Below are 15,384 nucleotides of genomic sequence, written 5' to 3' on the forward strand. Positions count from 1 at the left end.
CATGCCACCCAAATCCATAACAATCTAACCCTGGGCATTCACTATGGGCCACAGCTCCCTGAGGCAGTGTTCTTATGTCCCACACAGGCAACGTTTCTCAACCACTGTGCCTGGGGACCTTTGGTGTGCCCCTGAGAAGGGTCAAGTGTGCCCCTTGAAACTGCTTGAAAGCCAGTATTGTATTTATCATTTTAAAAATGATTTAAACTAGTGAAAACAGCCGATCTACAAGCACACAACGCCTCTCGGTGCGAGGCGTTGTGTGCTTGTAGATCTGCTGTTTTCACTACTGTTGTGTGGCAGCCTCGCATGATGAAGCAGGGCTTTACTTTGCGAAGAAACGTTCAAATTTGAAACTTGGAGATACAAGGTTTCTTCCCGACAGTGACGATATTTACACCCCCGTATTATGTTGGTGTGCCCATGGATTCTTGGGACATGAAAAGTGTGCCCATGCAGAAAAAAGGTTGAGAAACACTGCTTTAGAGCAATGGTTCTCAACCTTTGGGTCGGGACCCCCATGGGGGTCCCCAAATTATTTTAGGGGGTCCCCAGATGATTAACTTAATGTGCAACATTGTTTTCTCTCTCAACAGTAAACAAACCAACATAAGGTTTAAGTGAGAGGGTATCTGCACATTTCTAAAGTGACATTTTAAGAACTTTAAAGACCTTTTTAGTACCTCTAAATGGAAAATTTTACAATGGCCAAATTGTCAGATATTAGAGGCAGAAATTGTGAAAATAGCCGAGCTAAATGCTCACAAGGCCTCGCGTTTCACAATAGAATCGTGTTAAACAAAATGTAATGCCTCAACTCCTCCAACTCCAAGTGCTCGTCAGGTAGGGGGGTCCCCAGCTAAAATATGATTATTTTGGGGGTCGCGGCCTGAAAAGGTTGAGAACCACTGCTTTAGAGCCAATCCAAGTCTAGGCTGAAGCCAAAGCTAAGTACTGCACCTTTGCGGTCCACACAGCTGTATTCTATGAGTATAAACAAAGGTGATGATGATGACACTAGGTTTGGAAAAAAACACTTTTCAAATCGTATCTAACTTGATTTAATATACATCCAAGATTAAAGAAAAAAGGGGAATAATAGGTCTAGTGTAGTGGTTTAGAACATGGATGTTCTATAACTACAACACAATCATAATTCACACACTATCACTTTTATCCAGAGACCCACCAGACAAACAAAGGGCAGAGAAATGTGTGGCCCTAGGCCATATTCTGTGATGTTAGAGATCGGAGATTAGGATTAGCAGGAAAAGCACCATTTCCTCAAAAGTATATAATGTATATATTGTTTTGATATTGGTAGAACTCTCTTTAAAAGAGTTGAGACCTCTTTCTTCCTTCAGTGAGTGTACTTGGAGAGAGAGAGAGAGAGAGAGAGAATCATGGCCATGTAGCAATTAGGGCATTAACGAAAAGGTCGACAAGTCGACTGAGTCGACTTCATTACACAAGTCGACTCCCACCAGAGAAAGTCGAAAGTCGAAGTTGAAAAGGAAAATCTTTTGTATGTTATTATTATTATTATTATTATTATTATTATTATTTGTATTGTTATTATTTTTGCTCCATGTGTGTGTCTGTACAGCATTCAAACAGTAGGATTGCTTATTGTCAAGAACGGAATGATCCAATATTACAATATTACATTACATTTGGTATAACATGGTTCTATTGGGAAAATAGCAGATCAACATGCTCACTACGCCTCGCGATGCAAGGCGTTGTGAGCATGTAGATCGGCTATTTTCACAATTTCTGCCTCAATATATTTGACAATTTGGACAATGTTTAATTTGTCATTTTAGAGGTTTTAAAAAGTCCTTAAATTGTCACTTTAGAAATGTGAAGATACCCTCTATATACTTACAGGTACACATTATGTTGATTTGTTTAGAGTTGAGTGAGAAAACAATGTTGCACATTAAGTTAATCATCTGGAGGTCGTGTGTGATGTGATGACGTCATCAAACAATAAAGTCGACTTCAACTCAACTTTTTACTGAGTCGAGTCGACTTGCAAAAATCACAAGTCGTTAATGCCCTAGTAGCTATACAACCCAATTTGATTTCCAATAATAGCTCAACACCACTTTACGAAAGCGCAACATTTACCGGCAGACAGTACATACTGAACTTGCTCCAAGTCAATCTCAGTGTAAATTCTACTGAGATTCCCTTTCAGGTTGAGAGAGGAGAGGACAGGATGTGCTTCAGAAAGGGAAAGACCACGGAGGATATGGGAACTTAACACATCTGGTGCCAACCCCGAGTTTCCCGAGTTTGTATTGATACCAATGCTGTGCCAACCCCGAGTTTCCCGAGTTTGGGCCGTTTTTGAAAAAAAATTTTTTTTTTTTTTTTTTTCAAAATCTTTTTTTTCAAAAATTTTTTTTGGACCTCCAGAAATGTATTAGGCATGATCGCGATCGCAAAATTGCATGTTTAACCCCCATACCAACCCATTCTTTCAAACATGGCAGCCATGTTTGTTTACATCTGAAGAAAACATAATGGCCCATAAATCATGAATGCCTGAACGGATTTCCAAGCGGATTTTTTTGTTTGAAAGCTGTGAACAGCATCTACACACGTGGTGCATCATCTAGGCATGGGCGTGCACTTTTTACACAATTGCACAATTACATGGAAGTCTATGGTAACCATGGCAACGCGAGACATTGAAGAGAAAAAATCATTGCAACATAAGTGTTAACAGAGCCCTGCTGGAGGGTCCCACAACTAGAACCTGTACATAAATAACAATAAACATTAAACGGTACCGTTCAAAGCTGCGTTGGATAAGTGTGTCACAAACACTCACAAGTAGACGGCTGGAAGCCATGAATCAACAAGAATCGTCCAGTCTCCTGACACGACCGGTCGACCGCGTATTTCCCGGTGAACCTAAGCGCAACGGTGGGGGCTTGGGAGTGTGGGGAACACGCACCACGGACTATTGCTGATGATGGAGAGGTTATATAGCTTAGCCTTTATGTATTCAGAATGAGAGGCACTCTTGCCGATTTAGTAAGAGACTCGTCGCCAATTGCAAGATATTTAAAAGTAATTTGGGGCCATGATGATAACCGTTTCTTCCCACAACTAGACTAAGGATTTATATTGTCTGTGTTATTGTTTACAACCACAATTATTCACGTGTGGCAAGATCACGGTTCCACTAGTTTTTTGTAGGCTATAGTGTAGGCTTAGAAGCCTTTTCAGAAGTTAATTTAATGTTTTCCATTTAATGATTTCCTTTATCCTCATCTAATCTTGCGCTAATGCACGCAACTGTTTTTGCCATGTTTTAAGGCTGTGTAGGCTTTTCAGAAGTTAATTTAATGTTTTCCATTTAATGATTTCCTTTATCGTCATCTTCCGCTAATGCACGCAAGTGTTTTCTCCAGGTTTTAAGGTCTTATTTTAGTTGTTTCTCATAAGCTCGCGACCCTCCTTGCCCATCGGCCCCCACCTTTGCGCACAGGTTCACCGGGAAATACGCGGTCGCGTCTCCTGACATTTGAACTGACCTGTACATTGTGTTCGGTGACCTCTATCTCAGCTGTGTAGATGTAGTCCACCAGCGTCCTCAGCGTTCCACCATCCACCTCTCGGATCTCCACCTGCCGGGCTTTACTTTCACTCATATCACCTACAAACACACACACATAAATGGTAAAAATGGTAAATGGTGCATTTATATAGCGCTTTTATCCAAGGCGCTTTACATAGATTGTGCATTACATTCACCCATTCACACACACACATTCATATACCGGTGGCGGAGGAAACCATGCAAGGCACCAACCTGCTCACCGGGAGCAACTAGGAGTTCAGAGTCTTGCTCAAGGACCCTTCCACATTAACTCAGGGGGAGCCCGGATTCGAACTGGGAACCCTTCGTGCTCTAATAATGGTTTCTCTACCCCTGAGCTATGCCACACACACACACACACACACACACACACACACACACACACACACACACACACACACACACACACACACACACACACACACACACACACACACACACACACACACACACACACACACACACACACACACACACACACACACACACACACACACACACACACGTTCAGAGAATGTTAGAGAGGCAGGGGCTAAAATTTCTAAAAGGGTCTTTTGGTGAAAATCTCGAAAATAGCAGACCTCCAAGCTCACAACGTTGTGAGCTTGGAGGTTTGGCTATTTTCAGTGCTTGATACCACACTATACTAAGCATAAAAAAGGCAATACTGGAGATGTGGCGTAACGGCATGGCTTTCCACACAGAGAGGGCAATTCTTTCAACATAAGATGCTGCATTCAAGTTCAGGAGAGTTTGGACAAGGCAATTCCCTTGAATGCTGCCTTCAGGTATGGCATGGAAAGAGGACATTTGCATTTTTTAACAGACGGATAAAAGGGCAGGGGCTCAAGCCCACTTTGATATCTTATGTGTGCACGTGCGCACACACACACACACACACACACACACACACACACACACACACACACACACACACACACACACACACACACACACACACACACACACACACACACACACACACACACACACACACACACACACACACACACACACACACACACACACACACAAAATCAAAATGCTACCCATCAATTTCGGGCCAGACTGGCCATCTTTGAAGCCTGATTTATTTACTTAGCGGCGTGCCAGAAATAGCAGGTAGACAGGCTCACAACGCACCATTTTCAGCACGCATCCAAGTATAGATCAGGCATTACATCGTGATGTCAGGCCGTCTCGGATCATCTGACACTATTCCCCTTGAACAGACATCCTGTAAGGCAGCTCAATGTGGGTGCCTTGATACAAGTAGGGCTGTCACAATCTATACTATAATTTTGCGAATGTTTGTCTGAGTGAGTGAGTGAGTGAGTGAGTGAGTGAGTGAGTGAGTGTCTGTCTGTCACAGCGTTTCTCCTCAGTGGCTGGAGCAATTGATCTGAAATCGCATCACCATAAGCATATGAACACACCTAACATAACTGTGAAGCCCGTTTGTCACTTTCACAAATCGTATGCTGTATATTAGCATTTTTATGGTGTATCTACTATCTATTCTGCATCTAGCATGAGGCACATCTATTCTGCATCTAGCTTGAGGCAAAATGTTTAACCAGCTCTGTGTGTGTGTGTGTGTGTGTGTGTGTGTGTGTGTGTGTGTGTGTGTGTGTGTGTGTGTGTGTGTGTGTGCAGGCAGGCGGGTGTGTGTGCAGGCGGGTGGGCGGGTGGGCTGGGGGGGGGGGGTTTGACAGTATCTCTGTAGCCATTAAACGAAACGGGTTTCTTACATTGATGCTCCTACATCATGCAAGCACCAGTTAAAGTTACTTTCCATCCCTCATATACTGTATGCACAGTGCACATCCCATAACCCACACACTGCACATCATTTTGGAGCTCATATCTTTGAACGGGTAAGGGCTAGTTATTACATAATCGTCTAATCGCAATTATTTTACATAATCCCGATTATTTTTCATAATCGTCATAATCGTTTCCATGTTGAAAGATTGACATATTTAAAAAGCAAGTCAAAAATAGTGGAAATAGCCGATCTACAAGCTCACAACGCGTCGCATCGCGACGCGTTGTGAGCTTGTAGATCGGCTATGTCCACTATCAATGTTCTTTTTTAAGTATAACGTTGTCAGTAATTTCTTTGTATATTTAGGTTATATATCATATCTTCCATGTGCAACTTCAAAGCCTAAAAGCCAAACAGAAATGTAATTGTCAACGACAAAAACACAATTAATCGTTAATCGCAATTATTTGAGTGACAATTAATCATCATGTAAAATGTCATAATCGTGACAGCCAGTCCAAGGGTGCCGCAGAATACTTTGATACTATTTGAAATGTATCAATATATCACTTCAGTTTAACCATTTTTAGACCCTCTGTAATTAGTAAAACAAACCCGAGTTGCACTGTTCTTTTTCAGCCTACTGTGCACTAAGTGTGTCCATCAAAACTGTCCGATCTACAAGCTCACAACGCGTCACAACGTCAAGCGGTGTGAGCTAAAGATTTACAGATACGTACCGCTGATATGACGAAAAAAGTGCTATAAAGTAACAGTGTAATTCAGGGGTGCCGTGGATGAAAACGTTATTTACTGGGGTGACCTGAGGCAAAACTGTTTGAGAGCCCCTGCTGTCAGGGGCGTCACAAGGGGGGGGGGAGTGGGACTGAGTTAATAGGGCCCAAGTGGAGGGGGCCTTAATTATTTTATACTTTAGCTATTGAAACATAGCAGATATACAAGCTCACAGCGCGGCACTCGGTGCCGCGCTGTGAGCTTGTATATCTGCTATTTTTCAATAGTTAAAGTACAAAAGCCCGCAGTGAATCCTTGTACCCAGGGCCCAGAGTTTTGTGCGACGCCCCTGCCTGCTGTACGGTCATGGAGTGCAGCGGCTGCTAACTAAACTCAGGGTTCCCACACATTTTTACCAATTAATTTCCAAAACTTTTCCAGAATATTTAACCCAATTTCCAGGACTTTATAACAATAATTCAGCATAATAACAGGTCGCTTACTCCTATGTGCAATGCCCAAAGACAGGTAGTGTATGCCAGTGGTTCTCAACCTTTTCAGGCCGTGACCCCCGAAATAATCATATTTTAACTGGGGACCCCCCACCCTGATTGTGAAAATAGCAGATCTACATGCTTTTCACAATTTCTGCCTCTAATATTTGACAATTTGGCCAATGTTTAATTTGTCATTTCAGAGGTATTAACAAAATCAATAACCAAAGACAATGCATAGCTATTCTTTCCAGGACATTCCAGGACCCTTGATCAATTCCAAAACTTTTCCAGTACTGGAAAAATATTTTTCTAATTTCAAAATATTTCCAGGAATTTCATGACCGTGGGAACGCAGTAAACGGTACCTGTGAACATGGCACAGAGGACATGGCACTAACCCTAACTGAACGGTACTGTGAACATGGCACAGAAGACATGGCACTGACCCTAACTGAACTCTACCTGTGAACATGGCACAGAGGACATGGCACTAACCCTAACTGAACGGTACCTGTGAACATGGCACAGAGGACATGGCACTAACCCTAACTGAACTCTACCTGTGAACATGGCACAGAGGACATGGCACTAACCCTAACTAAACTATACCTGTGAACATGGCACAGAGGACATGGCACTAACCCTAACTGAACGGTACCTGTGAACATGGCACAGAGGACATGGCACTAACCCTAACTGAACGGTACCTGTGAACATGGCACAGAGGACATGGCACTAACCCTAACTGAACTGTCCTGTGAACATGGCACAGAGGACATGGCACTAACCCTAACTGAACTCTACCTGTGAACATGGCACAGAGGACATGGCACTAACCCTAACTGAACGGTACCTGTGAACATGGCACAGAGGACATGGCACTAACCCTAACTGAACTATATACCTGTGAACATGGCACAGAGGACATGGCACTAACCCTAACTGAACTATATACCTGTGAACATGGCACAGAGGACATGGCACTAACCCTAACTGAACTCTACCTGTGAACATGGCACAGAGGACATGGCACTAACCCTAACTGAACTCTACCTGTGAACATGGCACAGAGGACATGGCACTAACCCTAACTGAACGGTACTGTGAACATGGCACAGAGGACATGGCACTAACCCTAACTGAACGGTACTGTGAACATGGCACAGAGGACATGGCACTAACCCTAACTGAACTCTACCTGTGAACATGGCACAGAGGACATGGCACTAACCCTAAGGGCCCGTTCACAATGAGCCGAACCCGGGGCCGAGGATCCCCGACAAGATTTCGGGAGGACCCCCCGGGAAAATCGTTTGGTCGGCCCCGGAATCGGTCTTGGGCTTGAACAGTACCCCGACACGATCGGATTATGTTAATTAGCTTTTTTATGACCTCGGGACTCGTCGGGAGCACTCACGATAATATCAAAAAAGCTTGATATTGTCGGGTCATCGGGTAGGAATCCTTTACAGTTATTGTCGTCTGAATGAGCTCACGGGATTGCTTCAGATTATATGAAGCCAGCTCCTCCCTTTTTAGGCTGCGCAGAGTGTAGGCTATTCGGTCACCTCACAATAGAACAGCCTACACTTTTATTATTATTATTAGCCTACTTACTTTTTACTTTAGCCTACTCTCTCCCTAAAATGTTGTAATCACTTGTTCAAAAACGTTATAGCCTATAGCGTTCTTTTTTCTTCTTCTGCGCAGTCATTTGGCGACAAGGCAGTGCATTCTATCGCCTCACGAAAGCCTTTCCCCATATAGGCTATATATAATATATTTTTTATATTTATAAAAGATAATATTAATCACCATTTGAAACGCCTGTTTCAAATAAGCGCACGGTTCAAGCGCCTGGGCCGTTATTTCTTATTTGCAATTAATATTATCCTTATTATGTTTTATATAAGAGCCCGGGCTATTATTTGTTTGGTTGTTTGGTATTATTTGCTATTTATTCAACTTAACTGGTCATTTATGTTGCATGGCAGTGGTGCGCTGAAAACAGCAAATCTACAAGCTCACAGCAGTGCTGTGACAGCACGTTGCAAGTGCAACGCACCGCACTCACTGTGCGTCGCTAGGGTCATATGTTGCATGCGCTGAAAACAGCAAATCTACAAGCTCACAGCCCTGTGGACAGACACTTCTAAAAATGTATATGCTGCCCAGCCCAGCCCAGTCAGACGTGCGTCGGGGAACAGATTGCCAAAGGACTCCAAAAAAAAGAGAGAGGAGTCTGCTGCTCTCTGCCACTGCTGGATCAGAATAACTCATTACCTGTTGCTGCCTCTTTTTATCCAGTCCGCATTTTGAAGAAGTAATCCATTATTTTGAGGTGCAAGGGGAATGTAGAAGGCTCAATACTATAATGGTTTAATGTCAGGAATGGATAGTGGAGTGGTCATGTCAGCGAGTCAGAACACCGCAGCTGCAGGATTTCTGCGCTAATTGGGTCGTTGGCTCGTTGACTACAGACCTAGATGTGTGTGTGTGTGTGTGTGTGTCTGTCTGTGTGTGTGTGTGTGTGTGTGTGTGTGTGTGTGTGTGTGTGTCTGTGTGTCTGTCTGTGTGTGTGTGTGTGGAAAGGGAGAGGACGCGTCGTTCATGTTCAAGTTCAAACTCTCACGCAACATGTCGCTTTGATGTCATGCAGAATGTAATGCGCAATTTCCTATTGATCAGATACACACCTGAAAGTATTCACGCTGATTAACAGTTAATTTGAGCAGTGATGGTAAAAGTAGGCCTAATCAGTGAGAATGCTTTCAGGTGAGCCTTTCTCCGTGCTCAAAGGCCAAGTAAAAAAAAAAAAGAGAGAGAGATTAATAAACTTGAACTCTGTCGGTCCACCGCCTCATCCAAGCCTTCAACCAACTGTCCAAAAAGGAAAATGGACATGTATGGTTCATTTAGTTCCATTACACTGTCAGGGTATTGCATATCACCTAAAACCGGATTAATTCTTCAAAATGTGGACTACATCACATCACAGATGCAGCACTCAAGGTAATTAAATGTCAGACCAAACCTCACCGTTGTGACTCCGACCAAGCCAAATATATTAGCCTATCTTATATAAATATAATAACGATATTATATATCCCCACGTGTGGGGAAAGGCTTTTTTGAGAGGTGATAGAATAGGGTGGTAGAATAGGGTGGTTGGGCCCATTAAATATAAAAAAAAAACTCTTTAAGAGGCTGCGCAAACAAAGAAAAGGAAAAAAAAGCAAAGGGGCAAATACACGTTATAGCCTACACAGTAGGTCTATATGTAGGCTGGTAACGTGTCCGTTGGCTTCACGCTGGTCGCAACGACTTCACTTTTAGCGTTTCTTGGTTATAGACCTATTCATTCTTTATTTTTTATTCTATTGGTCGGCAATGTGCGAGCCCATGGCACCATCCGCGACCCCACGTTGGGTCGGGACACATAGTTTGAGAACCGCTGCCACTTTCTCAATCCGTGGAGGCTGGAGCCTTGTTTCTTTATTCAATCAACTGCCAGAAAAAATAAAAGTGAGTGAAGAAAGAGAGAGAGAGAAAAACACTCTTGATTTTATCCCTCTTGAGGGGGCGGAATTTTCATCTAGTCGTGTCTCTCATGGCACCACCCCCCCCGAGATCGTGGGTGGCTAGAATCGCGAGACGTCGGTCTCATTTGTAATGGTCTGAGATATTTCACTTGGCACAGCGGGATATACCGGGCCCGATCGCAAGACAGAGGATCGCTGTCGTTTGAAATGAACACCGATAAACCCCCGGGCACGACATCTGATCCTACCCAACATCGCGTTTAGTGTGTGAGGCTCTTAACTGAACTATACCTGTGAACATGGCACAGAGGACATGGCACTAACCCTAACTGAACTATACCTGTGAACATGGCACAGAGGACATGGCACTAACCCTAACTGAACTATACCTGTGAACATGGCACAGAGGACATGGCACTAACCCTAACTGAACGGTACTGTGAACATGGCACAGAGGACATGGCACTAACCCTAACTGAACTCTACCTGTGAACATGGCACAGAGGACATGGCACTAACCCTAACTGAACTATACCTGTGAACATGGCACAGAGGACATGGCACTAACCCTAACTGAACTATATACCTGTGAACATGGCACAGAGGACATGGCACTAACCCTAACTGAACTCTACCTGTGAACATGGCACAGAGGACATGGCACTAACCCTAACTGAACGGTACTGTGAACATGGCACAGAGGACATGGCACTAACCCTAACTGAACTCTACCTGTGAACATGGCACAGAGGACATGGCACTAACCCTAACTGAACTATATACCTGTGAACATGGCACAGAGGACATGGCACTAACCCTAACTGAACTCTACCTGTGAACATGGCACAGAAGACATGGCACTAACCCTAACTGAACTATACCTGTGAACATGGCACAGAGGACATGGCACTAACCCTAACTGAACTATACCTGTGAACATGGCACAGAGGACATGGCACTAACCCTAACTGAACTCTACCTGTGAACATGGCACAGAAGACATGGCACTAACCCTAACTGAACTATACCTGTGAACATGGCACAGAGGACATGGCACTAACCCTAACTGAACTATACCTGTGAACATGGCACAGAGGACATGGCACTAACCCTAACTGAACGGTACTGTGAACATGGCACAGAGGACATGGCACTAACCCTAACTGAACTCTACCTGTGAACATGGCACAGAGGACATGGCACTAACCCTAACTGAACTATATACCTGTGAACATGGCACAGAGGACATGGCACTAACCCTAACTGAACTCTACCTGTGAACATGGCACAGAGGACATGGCACTAACCCTAACTGAACTCTACCTGTGAACATGGCACAGAGGACATGGCACTAACCCTAACTGAACGGTACTGTGAACATGGCACAGAGGACATGGCACTAACCCTAACTGAACTCTACCTGTGAACATGGCACAGAGGACATGGCACTAACCCTAACTGAACTATATACCTGTGAACATGGCACAGAGGACATGGCACTAACCCTAACTGAACTCTACCTGTGAACATGGCACAGAAGACATGGCACTAACCCTAACTGAACTATACCTGTGAACATGGCACAGAGGACATGGCACTAACCCTAACTGAACTATACCTGTGAACATGGCACAGAGGACATGGCACTAACCCTAACTGAACTATACCTGTGAACATGGCACAGAGGACATGGCACTAACCCTAACTGAACGGTACTGTGAACATGGCACAGAGGACATGGCACTAACCCTAACTGAACTCTACCTGTGAACATGGCACAGAGGACATGGCACTAACCCTAACTGAACGGTACCTGTGAACATGGCACAGAGGACATGGCACTAACCCTAACTGAACTATATACCTGTGAACATGGCACAGAAGACATGGCACTAACCCTAACTGAACGGTACCTGTGAACATGGCACAGAAGTAGGGACTACAGGAGGCGAGGACCACCCGGTGAGCTGCCACCTCCACGCTACCCGCCACCAACTGGACGTCACATAGAAGATTTTTACTGCAAGGAGACAGGGAGAGAGAGGAGAGGAGAGAGTAAGCAGCGAGAATAACGAAGAACCATGTCATATTTACATAAAATACACACTGCTCTACTGTATTGCTTATCGTTAATCTTCCTGATGGTATACAATTTTATATAAGGTGATGTGCGTTTTTAGACTTGTGCTTTTTGTTAGTTTGTTTTGCTGTTCTGTCTTTGTTCAAATGTCCTCTACTTTATTTTTCTATTAGTGGTAAACAGCTGAAAAAATGTGTAAGAAGAAAAAAGAGAAAATACAGTTGTGAATTATGTTTTTTTTTTTTTTGTTGCCTAAAACTGAAATAAAAACAAAGTTAAAAAAGAGAGGTGGAACAGAAGAAAAGGAAAATAATAATTTGAGAAAGAAAGAATGAGAGACAGTAAGCCTTATATTATTTATATGCTGTCAACAAATAGGAATAAACAGGGTGACATTTTAGGAGGGCAACTATGTAAATGCCATTTTTAATCATAATGCTGTGTTATACTGTAGTAGGTCTAGATCTGAACGTTTTTAGCAGGGTTTCCTGCAGGAAAAAGGCTTGGCCAGGTGGTACTGTAGACTCATTTAATCATTCAATTAAATGAATTTCCTTAATTTTGAATAATTCTTATTTTTGCCCTCAACATAGGAAGAGAAGTTGCTTAAACAAACACAAACGCAAAAGTATAGTTTGTTTTGCACGTTTAGGGGGAATTTTGCATAATTTTCACCAGACTCTTGGCCGGATGCTACAGATTGTAGGCCGGGTACATGGCCCGCCTGGCCAATAAAGCGCTGCAGGAAACCCTGTTTAGGCATATGACACATAATCGATGTATGCCTTTCAAAAATATAATATTTGAATATTTATTAACTATACGCTTTTGGAGATGCCTGCTAGACTACTATATCGTCGTTGTCAGGTGGAAACCTTGTATCTCCAAGTTTCAAATGTGCAGGGCTTTACTTTAGCAAAGTAAAGCCCTGCTTCATCATACAAGGCCGACGCACAAAAGTAGTGAAAACAGCAGATCTACAAGCACACAACGCCTCGCGGTGCGAGGCGTTGTGTGCTTGTAGATCGGCTGTTCTCACTAGTTTAAATCATTTTTAAAATGATGAATGCAAAACGAATGATTTTGGACATACAAGGTTTTCACTCGACAGCGACAATATACTTCCAAGATACCCTCACAAGCAATACAAGTACAAACCCACGCATACACACACACACGCACACACAAACCTCCTCAGGTCATTCATGAGCTGGAAGGCCTTTCTGGTGTGTGTCTGGTTGAAGGTGTACATCCCTCCCTCCACAGCATCGTCTTCCGAGTCCCCGGTCGTTGAGTTTGGCCGCGGGGAGCCTGCAGTGGCCATGCGGCTGGTCAGACAGGACAGGCAGTGTCTGGATCATTGGGGGAAATAATGAGCGTAGAACTAGAAAAGACATACAAAAGCATTGGTAATTTGGTACCCTTCCATTTATTATTATTAAAATGAAGCACACTTTCCTCTGATAGATGTTGACATTGAAATAGATTTTATAATTAAGCAATATTACACGAGAGGGTGTGCATTAACGTGGAGTGCAGGATAACCGTGTTAATGCAGACCCTCTCGTGTAATATTGCGATTATACATATTACGATTATAAAACTTTATTTCATCGTAATTAAGGTATTCAATAGGAATTTGTAATTTTTTAATGCCACATTTAGCTACTGTGTCCCTGAACGTCACATAAAAACCGCTAGCCAGCCGCCTAGCATAGTGTGGGGAGAGAGGAGCGCTTGCTGTTGTAGTACAATTGTAGTACAGTAGTGCTATAACTAGTAAGACACCTCAGGGCGCCGATTCTTGGCCATCTGGCCAGTGATGTATATCGGACCAGTTACCCATATATGGAGACCCCTGCATGATAGTCAACAATGTTATGTCAAAACATGCCCATATATGGGCATTACCAAATATGTGCATTCCCAGATATGTCCTTAATATTGATGACATTGGGACAGGGATCTCCATACAGTATATGGGCATAAAACGTATGTAGTAAAGCCAAGCAGGGCCTTGGCGAGTTAGGGCCTGGGTTTGATGCCTGGGGATCTCCATATATGAGCATGCCCATACAGTATATGGTCCACCTAATAATGATTCACTCAATCTGATGATTTGTGCCTCTGGTTGTATCACATGGTTGCATCACAACGCAGAGAGTGGTGTTGATTAGAAAAGGGTAATAATAGCCAAGCATGGTCAACAATGTCAAACACAAACCAGCTCAGCCTCAGTGGCCTTGTTAAGAGTGTCCGCCCTGAGACTGGGAAGTTAGGGCTCAATCCCCAGCCAGGTCATACCAAGGACTTTAAAGTGGGACCCAATGCCTCCCAATGCCTCGCTTGGCACTCAGCATCAAGGGTAAGTCTCTGTGACATACGAGTGTGGCTCGACAAGGTTCACTAGTACTTACTATGGTCAACATTAGCTACTTTCGGAACACTTCTTACCTTTTGTGAACATTCTATCCAAAAAGTAAAGGTCTTATGCCGGTCTCTCATCTGTTTACTTCTCAAGCGTGGAAGAATATCGAAGCAGTGTGTTGAAATAAAGAGTATATATCGCTCATTTTGTCAGCCGGTTCTGTGTTTTCCCCACTTTTATTCATTGTGTCTATACCACGTGACCAAGGGAGGTAGTAATGTTTCCTATGCGGCCGCAACTTCCAGAATGTCTACAAAAAACAGAAACGGCTGACAAAATGAGTGATATAAACTATTTATTTCAAAACGCTGCTTTGATTTTCTTCCACGTTCCATGCTTGAGAAGTAAACAGATGAGAGACCGGCAAAGGACTTTTACTTTTTGGATAGAATGTTCACAAAAGGTAAGAAGTGTTCGCGAACAGATTCTGGTTGACGAGAGTGAGGAACCTCATCTCGGAGCTGCATAGCGGAGGGAGAGGTTCCGAAAGGAGCTAGGTCAATATAGGTTACAAGACTATCTCAAAAGAGCTGGGTGTTCATGTGACCACTGTTGCTAATGTTATTAATAAGATAAGCCCATGGACTGCAAGACAGCGTTGCATGGTCACACGAGGCAAATTGGCCCATGATTGCACAGAGAGATAGTATGAATGGTTGAGAAAGAACCAAGAAAAACGTCAAAACAGATCCAAGCTGATCTTCAAGCACCATGTTCA

General features: G+C 43.4%; 2 protein-coding genes across 2 annotated transcripts in view; both read right to left on the reverse strand.

The window, feature by feature from the left end:
* Positions 1–15,384, reverse strand: part of klhl3 (kelch-like family member 3) — a 39,029-nt gene that overhangs the window by 21,084 nt on the left and 2,561 nt on the right. The window contains exons 2-4 of the mRNA XM_080745652.1: positions 13,429–13,590; positions 12,072–12,178; positions 3,552–3,673 (exon numbers count right to left, since the gene is read on the reverse strand). Of these exons, the coding sequence (XP_080601778.1) occupies positions 3,552–3,673; positions 12,072–12,178; positions 13,429–13,590 (391 nt within the window). The remainder of the gene's footprint in view (positions 1–3,551; positions 3,674–12,071; positions 12,179–13,428; positions 13,591–15,384) is intronic.
* fgfrl1a (fibroblast growth factor receptor like 1a) overlaps positions 1–15,384 on the reverse strand; it is a 415,817-nt gene that overhangs the window by 5,761 nt on the left and 394,672 nt on the right. The window lies entirely within an intron of this gene.

Source organism: Nannobrachium achirus (assembly GCF_963921795.1).
Source record: "Nannobrachium achirus genome assembly, chromosome: 17".
Lineage (NCBI taxonomy): Eukaryota > Metazoa > Chordata > Actinopteri > Myctophiformes > Myctophidae > Nannobrachium > Nannobrachium achirus.